At 35.5% G+C, this 26044-nt stretch overlaps 1 protein-coding gene across 2 annotated transcripts in view; it reads right to left on the reverse strand.

Annotated features, from left to right (window-relative positions):
• Positions 1-26044, reverse strand: part of LOC149801240 (sestrin-1-like) — a 194290-nt gene that overhangs the window by 67889 nt on the left and 100357 nt on the right. For both annotated transcript variants that reach the window (XM_089955311.1, XM_089955313.1), the window contains one exon: positions 15043-15114. In XM_089955311.1, the coding sequence (XP_089811437.1) occupies positions 15043-15114 (72 nt within the window). The remainder of the gene's footprint in view (positions 1-15042; positions 15115-26044) is intronic.

A 26044-nucleotide genomic window follows, 5' to 3' on the forward strand; every position in this document is an offset into this window, starting at 1 on the left:
AATACTGATTCATTTCTTCACTGACAAATAAGGCTATTGAATGCAGCTTTATCAGGCCAAAATGTACAAGCACTGTGCCAGGGTAGCAACTAGAAGGCTGAGAAAATGTTAATTTAACAAGTTGTTCTCCACCTGTTTTTTAAAAAACTTTATCTGACAACCACCGGGATGAGAGTTACAATTTCATTTTCTGTGGTACTTGGATTTTTTTCTTGACAAAAATGGCTGTAAATATTTCTAGCTATATTTTGTTGAATTTTTTAAAATATCCATTAGTTAATAAAATTGTCTTGAGGTAAATGAACAAATATATGCTGGTTTAAAAAATAAATCCCATCTGCACCAGAAAATGAAATGGCCTCTCTCTAATGTCAGTGTAATTACTACCAGAGGCAGAGAAGAACTTGTCCTGTCTAACAAAAAGTGATTGAAACAGTACATGTCCACTGATTCCCCAATTCTGCTCCTATATATGTAACAATCATATCTCAATGTCTGTTGTCATGTACCTATGTACCAATAATTACAGGGTAATTGTGAATTTTGATGGGAAAACAACAAAGCACCAGGTCCAAGCAAATCAGGATATTTAATAACCACCACCCAACACTAGTACAAAGGCAAGCATTTCTTTGTTCATCTCTGTCTGTCCAGATAAAATCACACAGTAATGGCTGATTAATTACAAGACCACAGGACGTGGGCACAGAAAAATGCTGTCACAGCCAAATGAGTAACCTTGACAAACACCAATGCTGTAATGTTATAGCATCCTGCTGATCTTGTAGACTACAAACCAGTCATTTATTGTCCACTCCATCATTTAATTTCTTTCCCTCTGTTTAACTAATCTTTACTTGTGAATACCTTTTGTATTGGATTGACACAAAAACACCAAACTGCAAATTATATATGGACCAGTCTATACAGGGACCAGTCTATTCAAATGTTCACCCATGTCATGTTCAATTCAATAAGGGCCAAAGATATGTTTGTACATAATTGCTGTTCTAAGCAAGACTTCTTCATGTGAAAAGTAGTTTCTTCCATTTTAAAAAAAAATTATCCGGATGGCCATTGTGATGAACTGGATAAATTGTTCAAGGATGAAGAATCTTTGTACCAAGACAGTTTATAATCTATTTTGGTACAGAGGTACTACACTCCTCCTCCAACTTCTCCAGTTCAAACATCTGGACATGGCAAACTTTGACCCCAATACAAAGATCTGAATGATACTTCATTAAAACAAATGCCTCATTATGATAACTGATTTGCATGAACTTGACCCAGTAAATGAACCAGAACACTGTAATACTCCTTTAAATTCTCAACTGCCAAGTATCATGTACTGACTGACTGATAAGTTTTGAATAGAGCTGGGTACCACTAAAATCTTTGTACCACAGTATTTCTGAACATACATACAGTGTACCATGGTATACCACAATGGAACAAGCACTTAAGTCTACCTTGTCCTAAAAACAGACCATAACATCACTGTGCCTGGCTGCTGCCATATTGTTTTCAGACAAAGCACTGAGACATGCTTAGTACTACATAGTAATTCACAACATAAAGGTAAAAATAAAGTTTTTATTTGCACTTCCCTCACTATAGTAATAATTTTGTACATTTTATTTCTTTGTCATCCTTTTGTATTGTTTTCAAATTTACACTGAGTAAAACTCTTGTATGTACACATTAAAGAAATATATATATATGTGTGTGTGTGTGTGTGTGTGTTTGTTTCCCAAATGTATGTGTTGAAACCAATAAAATTCATATATATCTGGTCTGTTTCCTTTTCAGTTAGTTTTTGTGATTCATTTTAAGGGTGGCTGTTGTCATTAGGGACAGCAGTTTTTAAATTGCTGTTTCCATCAGTACATGCATAAAATTATACCTCCTGTCAAAATGTAATTGTATATATCTTTTAATTAATTAAATGTATTATCCATGTAGTATAAATATAATCAACCAGTCTGCTCTTTTCAACACCATAAATCTGATGATCATAATGCATTCTTTTATGTTCTAACTGTAATTCAAAATAATGATTTGTTTGTAAAACAGACATTGAAATAAACACATAAATTTTCTCTCCTCTTTTCTTAACTTTGTTACCGATTACCACATCAGAATTAGAAAAGGTTAATAGAATCACCAATGCATAATACCAATATATTTTAAAAAAAAAACAACCCAAAACAAGCATTGATGCATTCTTTTTAAATAGATGGAATATATATGTAACATTTCTAAATTATGCAGGCATAATATCACATCAACTAAGCAAAGTGTAATTTTATGCACTAAACAAAATATAAGAAATAGTCACTTTCCTACATACACCCCTCTCTATTTAAAACTTAATCAGATATAAGAATACTGCATCAACATTTTTATATAGGGCGTGGGGCTGGCAGTTCCCTTGGAATTTTCATCTCAAAATATTCAGGGTATATCTATCAGTGATGAAATGCAAGCAATTTGTGTATTATACTGTTCTAGAAAGATTCATCAAAATTATTTATAAGGGTTATACAGTCTGCAGGCTTAACCCCGACAGTAGCAAAATATTGGAATGCACATCCATATTCCGATTAACAAAATTTAATGCCTGGTACATGGCTGTCAGTAAAAACAATAATAAGAACAATAACACAGATAAGAACACTGAATGCCATTATGCCAGTTTGCCTTGATCGAATGGCTATTTTTAGAAACTGATATCACTGCATGTGTCATTTCACAGAGGTAAAAATGAAAAGTGCCATCATATTTGGCACCAAACTATTCAATGTACTGGAACATGAGCCTCACGCTTTTTCTTTAATTTCCATCTTTCAGTAGCAGGAAAATGTATCTTACTCAATTTAAATCAATATAACATCCTACTTTATCCATGATATTGGTAGGAAAAATTATCAATTATTTTTTAGATAAAAGAAGAGAAAATATTTCAGCTCAAAAGAAGAACAGCCCTCACCCCCATATTAAATGCTAAGTACCTTATAGTAAATGAATTTGCTATTTGTATGTTAATTAATGAACAAGTTGTAAACTAAAAGAGTAACTAAAGTGGGATGATTAAGCTTACAGTATAGCTGATACTGTGAAAGACATCATACTGACATCAGAGAGTCAAAATTGATAAAAATAGGATGTGTTGACACTGAAGTTAACAAATTACAAACTATACTACTGATATAAGGCAGGGAAACTATGAGTGGGATGCCAATACCCATGCAAGGTATTTATCAGAGAGGGCAAGTAAACATAAAACACACTCAACAAATGAGAAAATATAAAAAGATAGAAAACATCTCCTGATAATCACATTGTTCACAGTATTACAAAGGAATACATGTACTTAACACATTGACATACACCAGTAAATAACTAAAACATGACGTGGGTTTTTTGTTTCATTTTGTTTTCCTTTTTTCTTCAAAATTTGTCCAAAATTTGGATTTGGCCCAGATATATTTCACAACAATCCCTTTGGCCACCATGTTGGCATAGGTGAAATGTGTCAAACATGTGATTATAGGATCATACATATAATTCTATTTGTATTATTCACCATTAATTTATGACAGATATAACCGTTTTGTAAAAAAGATAATTCTTTTAACTATTTTGTCATGAATAATGAAAACTTGTTGTTAATATCATTAGAGTCATTAGAAGATTGTGAATTTCCATCAATTCGTTTCAGACAACCGTCAATTCCTTTTAAATTCCTTTCAAACAACCGTCAATTCCTTTCAGACAACCAAAGTACCAGTACAGTGAAAAAGTACTGTGGTATGTACAACCGGAAAAAAATCAATGCAGTAAACTGGTAGTGCTGCACACCTCTAGTGTTTAATAGGCATCAATACATCAAAGGTTATATTGGGATGAGACACCTGGAACAAACTGTCTACTACTTATGTACATGTGAAGAAATTTGAAAACTATGTTTATTCCAAAGCCTAAAGATTCAAAATGTTCTCTGTGTTTTATTTAAAGTTCAAAGAGAAGACAAGATCTGTTGACTTTTAATACCAATACTTTTCAAATATTTGTTAAAGAATTTCATCAATTTTTCAATGTGTTTTTATACTTATTCAATGTTACTCTATTAATGAACATATAACTGCACAGCTGATTCAAAGGAACAGGATCAGAGACAGAACTAGTAGTATCCTTGTTGATGTATCATATATACTTGCTTATAAGTAAAAATGCAGACAACAAAGATCCTGATCTGCTGTAGCATAGTGCCCCTGCAGATCAGAGTCTATGTTTGTTCTAATGATCACTCTTAACAAACTGTACAGATCCAGAACTCCTGGCACAGCATGTGATGGAAGATCTGGGTCCCTGCAGTTTGCAGCTGGACTTGTGTTATAAGTTAGTATATCAGGTAATAATGAAATTCTGTTACAAAATAAAAAGAGAAAATGATACGGAATAAAATTTAAGAATGTTTGGCAACATTCAATGTGTGTTTTCAAGTCAGGCTCCAAGTATCAAGGACTTGTCAAGGTTGCAGGAACCATAAAGAAATGCATAATGCATAAGTATAGAACAAAGATAAAACTTATTCTATGTACAAGGTCAGACTGGATATCAAAGGGTGTAGTCATCTACAGATTGCTGATCTACCAGTGTATGGTAAGTACACATTTGCATGCAGCAAATGATTCCATCATCACTTAATTGCAATGTGGGTCGTTTGTACTCATTTTAATCCATATGGCTAATATACATGTATTTAGTGTGGACATAAATTATATAGTTGTTGTTGTAGTAGGGTTTAATGCCATTTTTCAGCACACGATAGGCTATACATGGCGGCCAGTATTAATGGTGGAGGAAGAACCCAGGAAAACCCCGGAAAGAACCACCGACCCACGAGAAGCTACTGGCAAGCTTTCTCACATACCCACATTGGCTGAATCCGAGACTAGAACCCACGCAGACAGAGGTTAAGATTGCAGTGATCCGTAACGGAGAGCGTGTTAGACCACTCGGGGCCCCCATAAATTATATAGGAACTAAATGACTGCTGCATTAGATTTATGTTCCAGGAACACCATTACACCATGTATATTGGCTACAGGGCAAAGCAGAAACCTTACATTTTAATTAATTCTAAATGCTAGAACATCTAAATTACATTACTGTAATTACAAACAAGGGTAAAATGTTTAATCAACTGCTAACTGAACAAACAATTTATCTTTTGTTAGTTTCCAAAACCTTACTGAAAAATGACAGTCTAAAACACTGACAAACATTTTTAAATTAACCCCTTAAAATGTAATTGTAAAGGCACTAATGTTTAAACACTTGACTACCATGGCGTGAGACATCCTTATGTGTTCTCCTGTATATTTATAGGGGTTGTTTCAAAACTGCTTAGAAATGTTAAGTGAGATTTCTGGTTTTGTGGGGTTTAGCACCCATTTTTCTGCACATGATAGGGTATATACATGGTGGCCAATATTTTTGGTGACAGAAGAACCTGGGAAGAACCACCGACTTATGAAAAGCTACTGGCAAGCTTTCTCACATATCCATGTTGGATGAACTGAGACTAAAATTCACGTGCACTGAGGTGAGATGTGAGAGTGATTTGAAAAGGTGAGCTCCTAAGACAAGTCAGCCATTCGGGGCCCCTAGTGAGGTTTTCAAAACAATCTAAAAGTAAATTTTTGTTCTAATGGTAGTTTATTAATATATTTTTCTATCATCTATTAAAACAATTTTATGTTAGTTTGTGAATTCGTGGATTTTCCAAGCAAAATAATGTTGGCAATTTGCAAACTACTCTTTCACACCAGTCAAAGACATGATAACATGATGGCCAAAGAATGCGAATATACATAAATGCAGAACATAGGATGGCATAAAGTGGACACTACTGTCAGAAATCTGTTAATTAATTTTAAACTTTAGCTTAGGCAATACATTTGAGAATAAAATGAAAAGAAAGTTTGCTTGTTATGAGTGAATAACATGTATTTAATATGGATTTCACTCACTTGATGAAAATTATGTTATTCACTTGATACAAGCAAATATTCCCAATGTAATCTAGGTGCTCTTTGCAGTTATAATGAATTACGATGACCAGTTTTCCCACAGTGCTCATTTGAAATCACATGGACCAAACTGAATTATGATGATCAGTTTTCCCTGTGCTCATTTGAAATCATATGTACCAAACTGAATTACGATGATCAGTTTTCCCTGTGCTCATTTGAAATCATATGTACGAAATTGAATTATGATGACCAGTTTTCCCTGTGATCATTTGAAATCATGTGGACCAAACTGAATTATGATGACCAGTTTGAAATCATATGGACCAAACTGAATTATGATGACCAGTTTGAAATCATATGGACCAAACTGAATTACGATGACCAGTTTGAAATCATATGGACCAAATTGAATTACGATGACCAGTTTGAAATCATATGGACCATACTGAATTACGATGACCAGTTTGAAATCATATGGACCAAACTGAATTACGATGACCAGTTTGAAATCATATGGACCAAATTGAATTACGATGACCAGTTTTAAATCATATGGACCATACTGAATTACGATGACCAGTTTGAAATCATATGTACGAAATTGAATTATGATGACCAGTTTTCCCTGTGCTCATTTGAAATCATGTGGACCAAACTGAATTACGATGACCAGTTTGAAATCATATGGACCAAACTGAATTACGATGACCAGTTTGAAATCATATGGACCAAACTGAATTACGATGACCAGTTTGAAATCATATGGACCAAACTGAATTACGATGACCAGTTTGAAATCATATGGACCAAACTGAATTACGATGACCAGTTTGAAATCATATGGACCATACTGAATTACGATGACCAGTTTGAAATCATATGGACCAAATTGAATTATGATGACCAGTTTGAAATTATATGGACCAAACTGAATTACGATGACCAGTTTGAAATCATATGGACCAAATTGAATTATGATGACCAGTTTGAAATCATATGGACCAAACTGAATTATGATGACCAGCTTTCCCTGTGCTCATTTGAAATCATATGGACCAAACTGAAATAGGATGACCAGTTTGAAATCATATGGACCAAATTCATGGTGCAATATGACCAAGGTGGAAACAAACCTTAAAGATAGACATGAAACTTTTAACGCAACTGTTTGCATAGTTTGTACACTAGCTGTCCGACTTTATCTACAGATGGGAATCTGGAATGTGATGGAAATGAATATGATAGCTGCTTATTAAGTAAAGTGAGTTTAACTTACAGAACTTTGTCCTTCTCCATTGTTGTATCTTCAAAAGTTATCACATTTACTTGTATATAGACTTGGCAGTACTGGGTATCCTAATTGAGTCTATCATGAAAGGCGTCAAAAGGCGTCATCATGCAGTAAAGGGGTTGGCATCAAAAGCCGTCATCATGCAGTTTAGGGTTAACATTGACTAGATAGCATAAGAAGTCTCCTGGTGAAACCCCATGCCAACTTGCAATTCAGCAGGAGTTGTTGTTGTTGTTGTGGCATTTAAAGCCATTTTTCAGCACACGATAGGCTATGCATGGCGGCCAGTATTAATGGTGGAGAAAGAACCAGTGAAAACCCCAGGAAGAACCATCGACCCACGAGAAGCTACTGGCAAGCTTTCTCACATACCCACATTGGGCGACTCCTGGACTCAAACCCACGCAGACAGAGGTGAGATGGTAGTGCTCCGTAATGTAAAGCGCTTTAGACCACTCGGCTACTCGAGACCCCTTCAGCAGGAGTAACAACAAGAAGTTTTCAAGATGGCTGTCATATTGGTTGTCAGATTGGCAACGTTTTAATTAAGAACCAACTAGACATTTTAAGAAAACATGTAGCAAAAAGCCCATTTCATAAAACCATCTGTTAATGAACTGCAGAGATAATAAGATTCCCAAGATGGCCACTGAGGTGGCAATAGTGGATGTCCAAGCAGAAACATTTTCATTTAGAATCAACAAGACATTGGAATGATTGTGTGTGTGTGTACAGTTTCATGACCATACTCTAATAAGCTTGTAAAGTGCCAGTAACAAATCTGTGCTAATGGATTGACAGGTGGGATGGATGACCGATAATAATGGATCAACAGGTGGGATGGATGAACGATAATAATGGATCGACAGGTGGGATGGATATCTGATAATAGGCTAAGGCTGCAATGCCATAAGCTCTTCTGGTTGATGACCAGAAATGCTAAAAATATTTAATAAGATATTAACCCTTCCAAATTATGCAAACATGAAATACAAAGTAAAATCAAAAGGTTACAATGTTAAAATTCTTCAAAATGTGTATAAAACACGAAAATGGTAAAAAGTAAACATGAGAACTATTGGTAATATAAAATGTGCTGGCCTGAAAAAGTTCAAGATTTTCTCTGGTCGTACATCATAAAGTCTTTTTTAACTGAGTTTGCATCAGATATTTTTGGCCTTACACTGACAAAGTTTATCACTCATACTAATTCCATAGACTGTTCCATTGTCAGCAGACAATTGAATATAAATATTCTTGTATTCCTGGCACAAAATGGTTTTTATAGTGGTGGAGATGAGAAAATTCGTAGAACAATCTCTTGAGCCCAGGATCACACTGGTACAATGTGAGTCTGTTACCAATGATCCATTCAGGCTCCAAAATGCAGCGTTATTCATGGGATAAACCAGTGTCATTAAGGAAGAAAATCTAACAGATATCACTGAACTGAATTCAATTTAAATGAGTACCCTATAAAACCTAATCAAATATGGTATTTGTTTTGGTTTGATTAAATACAATATATAGTATATATATATATATATTAGGCCCAGATGGCACTTAAATTTTTTGATGATCTGTTGCTTTTCATAATTTGCTTAATTTTTTGTCATTAAACTAGGAACTGGGCACTGACCCATCATGATGGTCCATTGGTTTCGTTAGGTTGGATGATCCCTGAAAATGCATTATTTTGATGTTAAAAGTTAGAACTCTGTACCATAAAAAATTCTTGTGCAACAGTATTTCTTAACATAACATGATGTGTCCCACTGTATATAGGAATTATATTAGGAATAAACAATTTCATGTTCTGACTGTTTTTGTAACCAAAAAATATTCTGTCTTCCAATGGCTGAATAACATATCATGCAAATACATGTGAAGCATACTATATCGATTATAATATTTGAACAAAGTTATCTTGAGATAAAATAAAATATCTCAGCTCAAAATAAAATCACAGCCATTACATCCTATAAATTGACTAATAGTAGACTAATTTGCTATGATTATTTTAATTACTGTGTAAGTTGTAATTTGAAACCTGTAACTTATGTGGGATGATCAGGCTTACACTCTGACACCCTGTGAAAGGAATTGTACTGATATCAGAGAGCCTGGTGATAAAATAAAATATGAGTGTTGACACTGAAGCCTACAATTTGCAGCTGCACTATGCCAACACCAGGCAAGAGAACCAGTAAAATTCTAGTAAACATAAAAGACACTCAACCATGAGAAAATATTTAGTGAACTTCATAAATTGTGTATGTGTGTGTGATTTTGGATTTTTAATGTAGCTTTAAAAACAAATTCAGTCATATCACTACGATGTCTGCAGTGTGGCAGTTTATTGTGATGTCTAGCACTGAGGCATCATGCCGCAGACATGTGGCACGATGTCCCACCCAGTCACATTATCCTGACACCAGGCTCACCAGTCCTAACACTAACCTCTTAATGCTGAGTGCCAAGCGAGGCAGCTGTTAGTACCATTTTTGGAAGTTTTTGATATGACTCAGCCGTGGATTGAACCCACAAAAACCCACATCTGAGGCGGACACTATAACCACTAGACCACCGGAATGGTATACATAAATTGTGTAAAATTCAGATAGAAAGCAAGTGCTCTCCTGACAATCTAAGGATGATTCTTTGGCTTACATAGCAAACTATGTACAGTGCAACCCTGCTATAACATGAATTTGGATATTAATATATGCAAAAAATAACTAAAACAAAATCACTCTTTAATTAATTAAATCCAAAAAATTTCCAAACATTACACTTGGTCTGAATATCTTTCATAACATCCCATTTGGCCACCACATTGCCATGTGTTTAACATGTGATAAAGGGTCATCAAAATAATGTATCTGTAATATTTAAAATTACTTTATGACAAATATAATTGTTTTATAGAAATAAAAGAACAGTAATACCTTGAATTGTGTTGTCATATGAAATGAAAACAATTTAATATCATTAAAAAGAGTGGAACAATGCTCTGCCATTTCCGTCAGGTCTTGAAATAACCTCTGTAGGATAACACATCCATTTTGTGCAGGTATGTAGTGATTCCCCTGTGGCAGAATGCACCACATATGTTACAGCAGCAATGGAGATTCTTTGATCGTGACTGCCACCATACCATTTAATATGAATGAAAGTAGCTCAGAAAATAGTTCTAACATAATGACAAATTGCATCTGAGGCTTTCTTGACTGAAAAAAGGCAAATGTTCTTATCGATGAAGTTCATAACAAGACAACTTGGAAAATTCCATACATTCCTTATGGACAGAAACTACCGACATAGAGGTACAGTGAACAAATAATAACCACAATAAACTGGTACACTGATAATACTGACATTTTCAATGCTAAAATTTAATGAAACTATATAGTCCTGAAGCACAGTGCAAAGAATTTATTTGTGTTGCATCAGCATTCTAACCCAAAGTTATTCCAATATTTAATCAGTCAGCACATTACAGACCTTAATTTCCACATGCACAAACATCTATATAATGACCTCTATTAATTCATGTCACAACTACCTCACAGAGACATGGTTTATTACCTCTGCTGTTGTCAAATGATGTCCATTGTCTATTAGTAAATATTGATGAGCAATCCTTTAGTGCTCCTCAATTACATGAAAAATTAGTAGTTTTTGTACTGTTCAACCCAAAGGTGGTTTCAGACTGATAATGATATAATATCAAGGAACCATGTCATCCTGTGGCTGCTGTTGCTGCAGTTGAGCAAAATAAAAATTCTAAAATGGGGAGGCAAACCAATCAGTCAATATGTAGAGTTATCTACCTTATTCATGATAAATAACTGATAAACAGCAGTCAAGATAATTGAATCTACTCAACAGCAAAGCATATTCTTTAAAACAATCTTTTGAAACTACTACCACATGGTTAAAAAAATAGTTTTAAAAAAAATGTAATCACTAGAATGTTGACATAATATTTATGCTGTAACACCCCTTGCAGCCAGCAGTGCATAAGAAATTGATTTTAAGTTCAATACTTACAGAACTGACCTACAGCTTAGTCCCCCTCCCCCCATACTTAGCCAAGACTGGTGAACAAATAAGTATAACTGTACATGTCCCATCCATATTTACAGTGGGGGAAAAAAATGGATAACGGGTCATTAAGTAATCACATTTTAGAATCTGCACAGGTAAAACAGTTGTGGCTAAATATCTTAAGGTGTTGGACTGTGCTTGCTCTGGTTTTACAAACTTCATACTCCAGGTGCATTTCATCGTCACAGATACATGGCTGCCTGTGCGAAGATATCTGCATTTCTCATGAATATGCATCACATATAAACCTGCTTAACCAATCATTGTGAATGCGACTAAATATGTCCTGCCACTGCAAAGTCGGAATTACATTTAATGCTGTCTGATTGAGCCAAAGTTTCTCTTCCAGTAGTCATTTAACAATCAATAAATGAACACTTTTACTTGTGTTTAGCAGATTGTCACATTGTGATGCTGATGATGGAATTTTTTTAATGCATTCTCAAGAAAAACAAGAACTCTCAGCACAGGAAGCATAGTAGATTGTTGCCTGTGGCTTGTGAGGATGGGTGTAAATAGGCATTAATGCAAGCTCTTACGTGAACTGGCAATCAAACTGGTAATTTTGGGCACTTTCCTCCTTAAAGTTGAAAAAGGGCCAAATCTGGTCATATATGGGCATCGCTTTAGCTATTAAAAAATGTATCAGAAAATTAAATCAGAGCAAGAGTGAGTACAAGAATTTATCTGTAAGAGTGAGTACAAGAATGTATCTGTAAGAGTGAGTACAAGAATGTATCCCTTTTTTTCACAAGTCTTAAAATGGTGTTTACACCATACAGTCAAATGGCACTAAATATTATTAAAATCTTTATTGTCACAAGAATGTATACTTGCAACTAATTTTCACCAAGAACATATCCAGTGTAGACTTGTTCTTGGAAATTATAACAAGGAAACATGGTGACATACACCTGAACATTATATGTGATTTGCTGGCATTTATATCATTGCTGTCTACACCAGCAGTGGGCAAAATACAGTCCATAGGCCAGATCCCTCTTGTGACCCGGTTTTATCCATCAATTTATATCAAGGGATGTTGCTTTAAAAATCACTGATCTGGCACATCCCCTGGAGGAAGCTGCCCATCCCTGGACTATAATGATGATTCCAATTCATCAAAACAATGAAATGACACAGAAACAATGTGTGACTTTGACCTTGATGATGGAGGGGTCCACTTCTATAAGCCATAACAACCAGTGTTGTGTAACTCTGTTCAAACATTATTGGTGGGGAAATGAAGCCAGATTTTAAAGAATATCTCAAACAGCCATCCTGATACCACTGCATGTTTAACACATAAACCCCTGGAGGTTTTGTCATTTTCGTATGAAATTTGAGTAAGAAACACACTTTGAAAGCTATTTCTGAATACATCCTAAAACACTAACATCAAGGTGATTTTCCAATAACCTAATACCTAGTTGTGTTAGAAACATTGTTTTTCATTGGCTATTAGGATCGCGCATGAGCAGAAGGGTAAAAGTTCTTTATTTTTTTTGTTTAATGGACCCATTATTTTCGTATCGAGACCACTCTTTATTCCAAATGCCCATCTTATCCTACTTTTTGCAAAGGTTCATCTGTTTGCAGTTCATACGTGCCTGCCTTAGATCTGAGACCAAAAAGTCTAAAATCCATACACAAAATTGAAATCTGACCATGGGCAAATTTTGAGTAGAAAAAAATTGAGTCCAAAAAATGAGGTTTTTCCCTCTGTATTTTGTAGTGCAACTAGAAATTCCAGATTTTTTGGTATCATTGTAGAGCTACATCTGTCTACCTTTCTATAATACCACTCTCTTTAGTGTATTATACATGACCTTGATGCTACAGAGGTCTGCAGTATGCAACTACCTCCTGCCACTTAAACCCATCACCAGGGGTTAATGTGTTAAGAGTCTAACTGCTTTATTTACACAGTTCTTACTCTGATCCTTTGTTGGTAGCAATTTCCCAGGGAAGATAAATCCAGGCACAATTAAGTGGCCCTGTTTTTCAAAAGTGTGTTGACTGCCATTACAGTTATTTGAAGAACGATGTAAGCCAGGGAATGGCAAAGCCAACTGAACTAGTGATACAGTTTCTTTAACAAAATGAATATGTCTAATTCCTTCCATTGAGGAAAATGTGATTAGATACATAAATTACATTTAAGAAACTTAACCATCAGTTAACTAATGTCAGCATTCTTTGGTAACCATGGTGATTCAACCAAATGAAATGGCTGTCCACAAAAGCAACACTATCCAGTAGCAAAAGTGGTAATTTATACATTTCTTGGGAATAAAGAATGCATTATACATTATTTCATGCATGATCCCAACCACCCATTAAAAAAAATTTTGCAAGAGAGTTTCAGCTTTAGCAGGATTTTCATGGTCATGCATTCCAGACACACTCTAGGTCAGTACTTCACAGGAATGTTAAAACACAATGATTGACAGCAGGCTGAAGACCCATGGAGCATGGTGCTTTGTAGATAGGTTTTTACAGAACCAGTGTTTTCATGCTGATAAATGTGGCAGTACATTGCAAGAGTTTTTTTTTTACTACTACAGTCAAGAAGAATCTCAAGGTAAAATGGAGGCAAGATTTTTTTATATATCTGAGTATAATATCTTACACAATATCTTCCATATGATAAATAATTACAACTGAAAAAAGCCATAAGCTAAGATAGCCATGCATTCTCTTTCTCTTCAAAGTTTTACCACATTATACAAGAAATTTTCTACTAATAGTGCAAATTTTACAAACACTGTAGGATAGAAAGTGATGTTATAACAATTTACAAATGTGTACCTTATATATCATGAAAAGAAAAATCAGGGTGCAAGATGATGTGTGAGCCACACTGCCACAGAGCTGAACAATCTTAGAACCCCAGGCATAATTATGTAGTCAATTAGAATTTTTAATCAACAATGATTGATAAATTGTATTTAAAGAGGTAAGTGGAGCTTATGATTTGTCTGTTCTCTGTGCTCCTTTCCTATGCTCGCGAAAAACATATTCTATGCTCGTAATTTTGGTGAAAATGTTTTGATTTTATAATAATACTAACAAAAAGCCAACAGCAATTTCTTTTTCCCTGGGAAATTGCTGCCAACTTTTTAAGAACATTGCTGCTTGAAGAAAACTTCACAGGAAACTAGATACCATCTATATACTTGCTTATAGGTCAAGTCAAACTACCAAAAACAACAATTCTGATCTGTTATAGCATAACGCACCCACAGATCATGGTCTATGTTGTTGGTTCTACGGATTACTCCTAGAAAACTGCACAGATCCAGATCATCTGGCACATTATGTGCATGCAGATCTGGGTCAGCATTGTTTGCACTTGGACTCCTCTGATAAGCAAGTATATACCATATGTAAACCATGACAAATGCCCACTTCCTGTTCCTGAATAAATCCTGACTAATCCTATGTTGTCATTGAATGAAACAAACTGTACAATCTTGGATGTTTCCTCTGGAAGTCTCTCATTTTTCATTGCTTCAAGATTCAGCTGACCTGACTGGTGCTAGTGTTACAGAAGCACACCATTAAGAAATCAAAATAAAAGTGATCTGTACCAACCTCTTTCTCTGGAATGAAGCTTGATGGTCCCTGTGCTGTTCTTTTTGGCATTTTCAGTTCTTTCACTCTGCTCTGAAAATAGAAGGAAAAAAGATTTAACCATATATTCCAACAAAATATAAAATTAAGACCTGATCTTTTTATAACATCAGATCTGAATGTTTATATCTATATTTACATCTGTGCAAAGTAAACATAGTTTGGTGACCTTGGTGAACAAGCCAGCAATAGGCCTATTCCATACTCCTAATCCATCAATAGGCCTATTCCATACTCCTAATCCATCAATAGGCCTATTCCATACTCCTAATCCATCAATAGGCCTATTCCATACTCCTAATCCATCAACAGGCCTATTCCATAATCCTAATCTATCAATAGGCCCATTCCATACTCCTAATCCATTAACAGGCCTATTCCATACTCCTAAGCCAACAACTGGCCTATTCCACACTCCTATGGCAGCAATAGGCTATTCCACTTTCCCAAGCCAGCCATAGGCCTATTCCCACTTTCCCAAGCCAGCAATAGGCCTAATCCACTTTCCCAAGCCAGCAATGGGCCCATTCTGTATCCCCAAGCCAGCAACAGACCCATTCTGTATTCCCAAGCCAGCAATGGGCCCATTCTGTATCTCCAAGCCAGCAATGGGCCCATTCTGTATCCCCAAGCCAGCAATGGGCCCATTCTGTATCCACAAGCCAGCAACAGATCCATTCTGTATTCCCAAGCCAGCAATGGGCCCATTCTGTATCCCCAAGCCAGCAATGGGCCCATTCTGTATTCCCAAGCCAGCAATGGGCCCATTCTGTATTCCCAAGCCAGCAATGGGCCCATTCTGTATTCCCAAGCCAGCAATGGGCCCATTCTGTATCCCCAAGCCAGCAACGGGCCCATTCTGTATCCCCAAGCCAGCAACAGGCCCATTCTGTATTCCCAAGCCAGCAATGGGCCCATTCTGTATTCCCAAGCCAGCAATGGGCCCATTCTGTATCCACAAGCCAGCAACAGGCCCATTCTGTATCTCCAAGCCAGCAATGGGCCCATTCTGTATTCCCATGCCAGCAACGGGCCCAAACCAGCAATGGGCCCATTCTATATTCCCAAGCCAGCAATGGGCCCATTCTATATTCCCAAGCCAGCAATGGGCCCATTCTGTATTCCCAAGCCAGCAATGGGCCCATTCTGTATTCCCAAGGCAGCAATGGGCCCATTCTGTATTCCCAAGCCAGCAACGGGCCCAAACCAGCAATGGGCCCATTCTATATTCCCAAGCCAGCAATGGGCCCATTCTGTATTCCCAAGCCAGCAATGGGCCCATTCTGTATTCCCAAGCCAGCAATGGGCCCATTCTGTATTCCCAAGCCAGCAATGGGCCCATTCTATATTCCCAAACCAGCAATGGGCCCATTCTATATTCCCAAGGCAGCAATGGGCCCATTCTGTATTTCCATGGCAGCAATGGGCCCATTCTGTATTTCCAAGCCAGCAATGGGCCCATTCTATATTACCTTGCCAGCATTGGCCAAATGTAACAGTAACTGATGTCCTGTAGGTCTTTCTGTGTTGATAAATCATGAAATGTTTTTTAAATTTTTTTTAATAGTCTTCTGTAACAAATGTAAGGTGTAACATTTGTGTACTAAGATGAAAGACACAAACTATTGAAACATTGGGAGGGGGAGTCATTTCCACTTCTAGCTGCCTTACATAGAAGTAACTCGAGATAAACAGGGAGAGATGGTAACTATTTAAAAAAGTATACAAAATATAATAAAAAGTACAAAATATTAAATTATTAAAGTTGAAATCTGTTTCCTAAACTGCATTATTTTAAAATTTCCAAGACTTTACCATGGGATAAATCATCAGAAAGCTTCCTAAACAAGCTCACATCAAACAATTTTATGTTGGACAAGGTGGATATCAAAACATTCAACAAGAATGTGTTCTACTACCAGTGGACACAAGCAAGGCATGCACTGTGATCAAAGTTCACCCTTGATGAGGTATGCATGAGTCATGTGAATGAAACACCTATCATACCATCTGTTTTGTTCTACATGAAGGGTGCCCCTTTCCTCTCTCTAATGATAGGTAAAATGCTGTGAAGCTTGGTAATAGAATTTTCATTCCATAAATATAGGACTTTGTATATTATTTTAAGTCTGTACCATATATACTTGCTTACAAGCTGAATCAAAATGCAAACAACAAAGATCCTGATCTGCTGTAGCATAATGCACTCGCAGATCATGGTCATTGCTGTTTTTCTTCTGATTACTCTTAACAAACTGCATACACCCAGATCTGCAGATGCATTATTCAATGGCAGATATGGTTCTATGCAGTTTGCAGTTGGACTCATCTTATAGGCGAATATACATGGAATATGGAATCTTTCATTCAAAAGTTGGTGACTCAGCAAGACAGTGGTGCCCTTTGATTACCCATAATGCAAATGTACTAGGCAACGAACAGTACTGAATGCTATCTCATCATGATTTTAAGGGTTGGATCATGTTTTCCATGATCTGGGATAATAATAGGCTGTCAAATTTAGGACTTTGTAATGTTTTCATTGTGGAAAGGGAACACAAAATGATGATTCCTTTTTTTGGCAAGATTTCAACACTGCTGAAAGATCTGATTATGGCTGAAATTTCTTCTGTAAAAATAAAGGCTTTATCTGGTAATCAGCTCAAGATGGTGCTGGTGGTTGTTGCAGTGGCTGCTGCAACTTGTTTATGTTGCAAACATTTCTGTATAAAAACCATTTCATATATTGTGAAAAGAATTATCAGAAGTATTTCTATTAGGTGTTATTTAACCCTCAAAGCATATTTAAGACATTTATATTCATATTTTTGTTATGATGATAAATACTCCAAGTGTTTCAGGAACTAAAAATTTGATTTATATTAGGTTTTTTATTCTTCTTTCTTTTCATTAACAAGTGGTTACATTGGTGCACAAGGATCAAATTAGCCAGGCCTGGCCCTAGGGCATTGTGAAAGAGGCAACTGCCTTGGGCCCTGTGCTAGCAAGGACTGGCCCTAGGGCATGGCGAAAGAGGCAACTGCCTTGGGCCCTGTGCTAGCCAGGCCTGGCCCAAGGCATGGCGAAAGAGGCAACTGCCTTGGTCCCTGTGCTTTCAAGAAATCAACTCCGCAATGCAATTTTTTAGCTTGGGGCCCCACGCTTATCACTTGCTGCCAGTTGGGTCCCGCATGCTGCCTTGTGCCCCACACATCATAGAGCTGGGCCTGAAAGTAGCCCACCTGGATATCATGGAAATTCCTAGGAGCCATAGTATTGCACCATAAAACATTTATTACATTATCCTTATGAAAGATGGTCTTTCATTGGATGGCACAACATCATGTGATATGTAATATTTCTCCAAACCACAGTCATGATGTCACTGACATGAGCAATAACATTAAATTCTAAGTGCCATGCAGCTGAAATGGCATTTGAACAATTCAAGGGCAAATAAAACTTCACTAAACTGAAACATGTAATAAAAAAAATAAAGACCTTTCTTTTAGTGATTATCAAGTTTTATGAACCAAGACACCTATCATGTCAAAATTACGCCTGTTTCACATCAGTCAGGAAGAGATTTACTAGTTCATAAACTTACCTTAAAAGTTTACAACAGACTAATTAACATGGAAGTTACCTCCATTTGCAACAGGTCAGTTACTCAGGATAAAAATGCATTATATTGACAAGACACTCATATTAAGTGTGTCAGAAATGCAATAAATTCATCAAACATTCATAGATTCAGTCTAATTTCAAAATAGATACATTTTTACACAACATAACTAAAATTTTGTTTTATTTCAGGGTGTAATGGCCAAAATTACTCGAAAAATATCTGCCATTTTACCACAAATGACCTCTGATTTTTGAAGCTCTTAATTCATCATTTTGAGAGTGCACTTTAGTTGTATTGTGTCTTTCCCTGAGGCAAATGAATCTTTTAAAACTCTTTAATATGTGCAATATTTAAATTAAAAGTTCTAATCCAATGTACACAATAGTACAGCCACCATGACTGACAATAATCAAAGAGCATTGTTGTCAATAACTGTATAACAGTGTATTTATCTGCATAACATAAATCCAACTGTGTACAGTGTAGACATAGATTTGCCATTATAAAACAATGTCAGATCTAGATCTAAGCTGTTTGTTCTACAGGATGTTCCTTGCTATAATACACATCAATAAGCCATAGTCCTTCATATATCATGGGGAATAGTCATGGAATCCATTATACTGACTGGATTATATTCTTCATATAATGCAATCCAGTATAGCACAAACTCACCTATATCATAGGGCACTCTTATGGCTCCTTGAACTGCATCAGATTGTTTTGGATTTTTTACCTAGCTTCAACAATTTTTAAGTCACATCACTATGATATCTGCAGTGTGACAGTTTATAGTGATGTCTAGCACTGGGGCTTCATGCCGCAGACATGTAGCATGATGTCCCACCCAATCACATTATCCTGACACCAAACCGACCAGTCCTAACACTAACCTCTTAATGCTGCGTGCCAAGTGAGGCAGCTGCTAGTACCATTTTTACAAGTCTTTGGTATAACTTGGCCAGGGTTCTAACCTGTGACCTCCCACATATCAGAGACGGACTCTCTAAGCACTAGGCCACCGGAGCGGTTTCCTTGAACAGCATTATAATAAGGGATAACTGTACTTATGATTTCATACAAGCAGCTACATTTGGAACTTCAGTATGATCCTGAAATACAGGTACACCATTATTTTATTCTGAGATTTGGATCTTGTAACTGATATGGCAACAGAGGCCTTTTTTGGGCCCTTGTGGACTCCCAAGAAATAGGAGTTGCACACTTCTAATCTATGGGTTGCAGGTTAGATACCCTACTATGCCAGAGTGGGTTGGCTATTTCAGTGTGATTTTCGGAATGGTTCTTAACTCTCATTCCTAGGCATATAAACAACTGCTAACTTTGTTACAAATAACTAACAACAACCCTGACTTGCCCTTGATTCTTTTAAATGTATTTTCTATGTCAGTAATATGGTGAGGTGTCACAGATAGACAAGCATTAATATGATCAATCAACACACCCTAGCAAAACAAGCCCCTAGGTCCAAATTAGGGGCATAAAATGATGTATACTGTACATAATCGCCTATAAGTTGAGTCAAACTGCAAGCAACAAAGATCCAGATCTGTCGTAACATAATGCAACTGTAGATTTGGGTCTATGTTGTTTGTTCTACTGAACACTCCTAACAAACTGCACTGAACCAGATCTACAGGCAATGGTTGTTCTGAGTCTGTGCAGTTTGCAGTTGGAATCATCTTGTGAGTTACAAAAGACAGTACCGTAAGGATAGGCTTACCTGGTAAAAATTAGCACCTTTCAACCTTGTTCTGAACGTTCAGACACACTGTCTGCCATATTTTCACTACTTGCCAAGTACAAATTCCTGAATATCAATCTTCTTTGTTCAGTTTCTTGAGTGTTTACAAAAATGTTTATTTGAATTCCTCTACCTGATACTGAAGATTGATTTCAGAAATAAATTTTACATTTTCTGAAGGAAATAACTGTATTTGGGAAAGGAGATATCCTAGGATATAGGTCTAATGGCCAAAACTTTCATTCAATCTACTGTAACATATCTGTAGCATGATACTGCATGTCTAGACTTACTTAAGGCAATGAAGTCCTTCATTATTCATCATTCATCATATATCTAGGGTCAGTAATGAGAAAAGCCCCATGTTCTAATACTAAGACAACCAGAAATAGACTAGACAAAACTTCTTATTCATTCTCTCCAAACCTTATTTATTTACTAGATCCCTTTCTTCACAAGTAACTGTTGGACAGAAGAAAATGCCCCAACTGACTACACATATAGCAATTATATTTTGTCTTGATTTACCTCCCATTCAAAGGGAAACTTGCTTATAATAAGCTACCTCCCTCACCACAATCCAAAAGGTTTTTAAATAAACAACACAACATATTATATAATATCAAAGTATATTGTTTGTAATTTTTCATGAAAATAAACTAATGGGCCACATTTTTGGAACTTAGATCTATTACGATTAACAACGAGATATAACTCCGAGTTGATTGGCATGTGTATAATATCTCGACTTGGATAGTAAATTGTCAGACAGCAGAGGTGCTTACTGAGCAGCGTGGTGCGGAGTGGGCATGATACAGCCAGTAGTATGTTGAAAGTGGTTTAAATAACCAAGCAACCAACCAGCAAAAATAAAGGAAGTCTGATTTAATAATCATTACAACAATTACCTATCTACAAGGAAACACTGTGGATTGCAAACACTGTGGATCCAGATCTAACATCTTATAATGTATCGAGATCTTGAGGTCACAGGACTGAACCCCAGCCGAGTCATACAAAAGACTTATAAAAATCGTACGAGCAGCTGCCTCACTTGGCGCTGAGTATTACAAGGTTAGTGTTAGGACTGGTTGTTCTGGTGTGGGGTTAATGAAACTGGGTGGAACATGGTGCCACATAATTGCAGCATGATGCCCCAGTGCTAGACATCACTATGAACTGCCACACTGCAGACTATATTGTTAAAGCTACGTTAAAAATCAAACACACACACATTGGGACTACTCTATTAATTCTACATATGATTTGATGTCCAAAGTATGAACCATCATCTGCTGACATATAAAAATGTAGAGATCATTTTGTGGTTGATTTTGGAATGAAGCCTGGACACAGTCATCTTGGGTTGATTTGTAATATTTATTTGATTGATTTGTAATAATACATGTAATCTGATTGATTTGTAATAATACATGTAATCTGCTTGATTTGTAATAATACATGTAATCTGATTGATTTGTAATAATACATGTAATTTGATTGATTTGTAATAATACATGTAATCTGCTTGATTTGTAATAATACATGTAATCTGCTTGATTTGTAATAATACATGTAATCTGATTGATTTGTAATAATACATGTAATCTGATTGATTTGTAATAATACATGTAATTTGATTGATTTGTAATAATACATGTAATTTGATTGATTTGTAATAATACATGTAATTTGATTGATTTGTAATAATACATGTAATTTGATTGATTTGTAATAATACATGTAATTTGATTGATTTGTAATAATACATGTAATCTGCTTGATTTGTAATAATACATGTAATCTGCTTGATTTGTAATAATACATGTAATCTGATTGATTTGTAATAATACATGTAATCTGATTGATTTGTAATAATACATGTAATCTGCTTGATTTGTAATAATACATGTAATCTGATTGATTTGTAATAATACATGTAATCTGACTGATTTGTAATAATACATGTAATCTGACTGATTTGTAATAATACATGTAATCTGATTGATTTGTAATAATACATGTAATCTGATTGATTTGTAATAATACATGTAATCTGATTGATTTGTAATAATACATGTAATTTGATTGATTTGTAATAATACATGTAATCTGCTTGATTTGTAATACTACATGTAATCTGATTGATTTGTAATATTTATTTGATTGATTTGTAATATTAATTTGCCTTATTTGTAATATTAATTTGATTGATTTTTAATATTATTTTTGTGCAGCAGATTCAGAAAATTCAACTTGGGATTAAAAATACATTTATATTAAGATTGGGCTCTATTTTCGACTCCCATGGATCCTAAGAAAAATCCATGAGATGTGACTGGTGGTATAGATCTAAACTGACTAGATCTGGGTAGAAACATCTATATAAAAAAAATACATTTTATAAACCATTCAGCTGGAACTGATGTATACAATGGAATATGATTATAATTAGAAAATCTTGTTTTCTTTCACATGGGCAAAACTTTATTGTACAAAAAATAAATTTGGCAGGCCAATTTCGATACGGTACATTACTTTTGAGAATTTTACATTTTGAAACTGGTGAAAATGCTGTAAAGTCTATTTGTAGGTTCAAAACAAAATTTAGACAATTTATTTTTCACATGTAACCATGGGAATCATCAGGGCAAGAACAATTAAGGATTGTTTGACAACTGGTGCAGATGTATCTTTGAAATGATTTATTGTCATATCACATGCTGCAGATAAAAAGACATTACACGATGCATGCCTTTATTCATTAATGTTACACAAATATATATATAATGATTTACAGAGATGATATACTTTTCAATAATGTTTGAAGGTACAAAACATGTACAGGATATACACACTAATAATCCAACTGCAAACTGCACAGACCCAGATCTGGGTCCGTGCAGTTTGTTATGAGCATTTAGTAGAACAAAAAATGAAGACCCTGATCTACAGGTGCACTATGGTATGGCACATAAGGATCTTTGTTGTTTGCAGTTTGACTGGACTTATTAGTGAGTATATATGGTACTACAATATGCTTGTGAAAATCATTTATACAAAGTATTGTGAAAACCCATTTTATACAATGTATTGTGAAAACCCATTTTATACAATGTATTGTGAAAACTAATGTTATACAGTGTATTGTGAAAACCAATTTTATACAAAGTATTGTGACTGCTCCAGTGACCTAAGTGGTTTGAGTGTCCACCTTGGCTGTGAGAGTCGTGGGTTTAAACCTCGGCCTAGTGGTAACAGAGACTTATACATGTAATAATGGTACTAGACAGCTGCCTCTCTTGGTGCTCAGCATTAAGTAATTAGTGTTATGACTGACCGGCCTGGAGCCAGGATGTGACTGGGTGGGACATGATGCTACATGTCTGCCGCATGATGCCCCAATGCTAGACATCACTACAAACTGCCACACTGCAGAAATTGTAGCGATATGACTGGAAAATTGTTAAAGCAATGTTAAAAATCCAAGACACACATACACAGTATTGTGAAAACTCATTTATATAAAGTATTGTGAAAACTCATTTTATACAAAGTATTGTGAAAACTCATTTCATACAAAGTATTGTGAAAACTCGTTTATACAAATTATTGATTTGCGAAAACTCATTTATAAAAAGTATTGATTTGTGAAAACTCGTTCATACTGCTGATACTAATACTCTACTTTAAATATTATGACCATTGTAAAACTGTCCGTTTTAGAAACTCCCAAGGCATTCATTCTTGCTTTTTCCTTTCCTTGTCTGATAGAATACATGGGTAGGAATATTTTTATGATAAATTATGTATTATAAAAACCTTAATGAAGACAAAATGTATAATTTTGGATAAATTTTATCATACTTAGAGATCCTGACATGTACTAGTTATAAAACAAATTTTTTTATATTTAGTACATTCATTCTTAGTTTTTTTCTTCAGTTCTACATTTCTCATGTCTGGAATATGTTTTTTTTTCTCTCTTGCTAAAGTTATGTCACATGGTTAATGTACATTGGTTATAAAACCAGTGTAGATGTAGTCTACACCAGACACATGTCAAATCATCTCACCTATGATGCATTAATTTCTTTATTAAAATTAGTCACATGCCATATGAAGCTATTTTTAAACAAAATTAGGTCAATGGCATGACAATGCATTATCCTTATTCTTCCAAGCTATGCCACCAGGGGTATGGTCTGACCCTGGGGCCAATGCTGTAACAATTTAAAGATGTCAAATTAGTGTATATATGTGGTTATATGGTGCAGATCTTCATAGTTTCCAAGTTATGAGACAATGTTGACTTCCTGACTTCAGGGGTCATGACCCTGGGTCTGTGCAATGATCTAATGCCCCTTAAAAGGTATATATGGTGGGAATCACAAGCATTGGGATAATTACATCACATTAAAAAAGGATCATTTTCATACAAATAAAATCTATACATTTGCAAAATTGCTGACAGTGCAAGAAAGAAAATTGGTAACCATCATGTTTCATAATTTATGTAGGCAAAAAAGATGCACTGACTTGGAAACTAAATGTTATTACAAAAGCTTGATCAATGTAGCTGGGGCTGGGTAAATCTGGAAATTGCAAATAACGCCCAAAGTAGGCACAATTTAAAAAAAAGTTTTATTCACTTCATGCTTCATATGTCAAATGGATTTTACCTGTGTAGCAAATTTTGAACTCTTAAAATCTTGCCACAGTCAGAAATCCCCCAAGACAGCTATAATCATTTACCCACTGGGGACATTAAGCAGGTTATAATTATGTTCACATGTTCAATGCAAGCAAAAACCAATCACTTATATTGGTGCCACTTAATGGTGTATGGTCTGCAGGAAGGAGGAGGTCTGTTATGTGATATTACATGCTATCCACTAGTGATTATTGTCCACTAGAGTACAGAAAGTATTAATGTCATTATATAAACACATTTCTCAATCACTTTCATTTGCTGTTCCTTAAAAGTGGAATCAAGTGGGAAATTTGCAATGAACTTGACATTCATTTCATCTGAACTTGGATGTACCACAGACAATGCTCATTTGAAACTATCATAAAATCGTAAATAGGTCATTACCGAGCCTGTTAAAAAATCAACTGTCATCGATGAAATTCCTTGTTAGATTGTATAGTTGATGAGTTAGTTAAGTATGAATCTACGTTAATTATAAGAGTGCCAATTAAGCAATTCACCTACTGTATATATTCACTTATGAGTCAACTGCAAACTGCACAGATCCAGATCTGCCATCACATTATGCACCAGCATATCTGGGTCTGTGTAGATTGTTAGGAGCAATTAGTCTGTGTAGTTTGTTAAGAGTAATCAGTAGACCAAACAAAACAGACCCTGCTTGGCAGGCACCTTATGCTATGGCAGATCAGAATCTTTGTTGTTTGCAGTTTAACACGACTTATATATGAGTATATAGGGTACCAAATGGCATCCAGTTGTGTAAGGGTAATGCTGAGGTGTTCTGGTTACATGTAGTGTGAAAAGATCGATGGACAGAAAGGAGATTACTAAACAGTTTCCTCATCTCAATGTA

The sequence above is a fragment of the Sinohyriopsis cumingii genome, chromosome 4, assembly GCF_028554795.1.
Source record: "Sinohyriopsis cumingii isolate HCF-2022 chromosome 4, ASM2855479v2, whole genome shotgun sequence".
NCBI classification, from domain to species: domain Eukaryota; kingdom Metazoa; phylum Mollusca; class Bivalvia; order Unionida; family Unionidae; genus Sinohyriopsis; species Sinohyriopsis cumingii.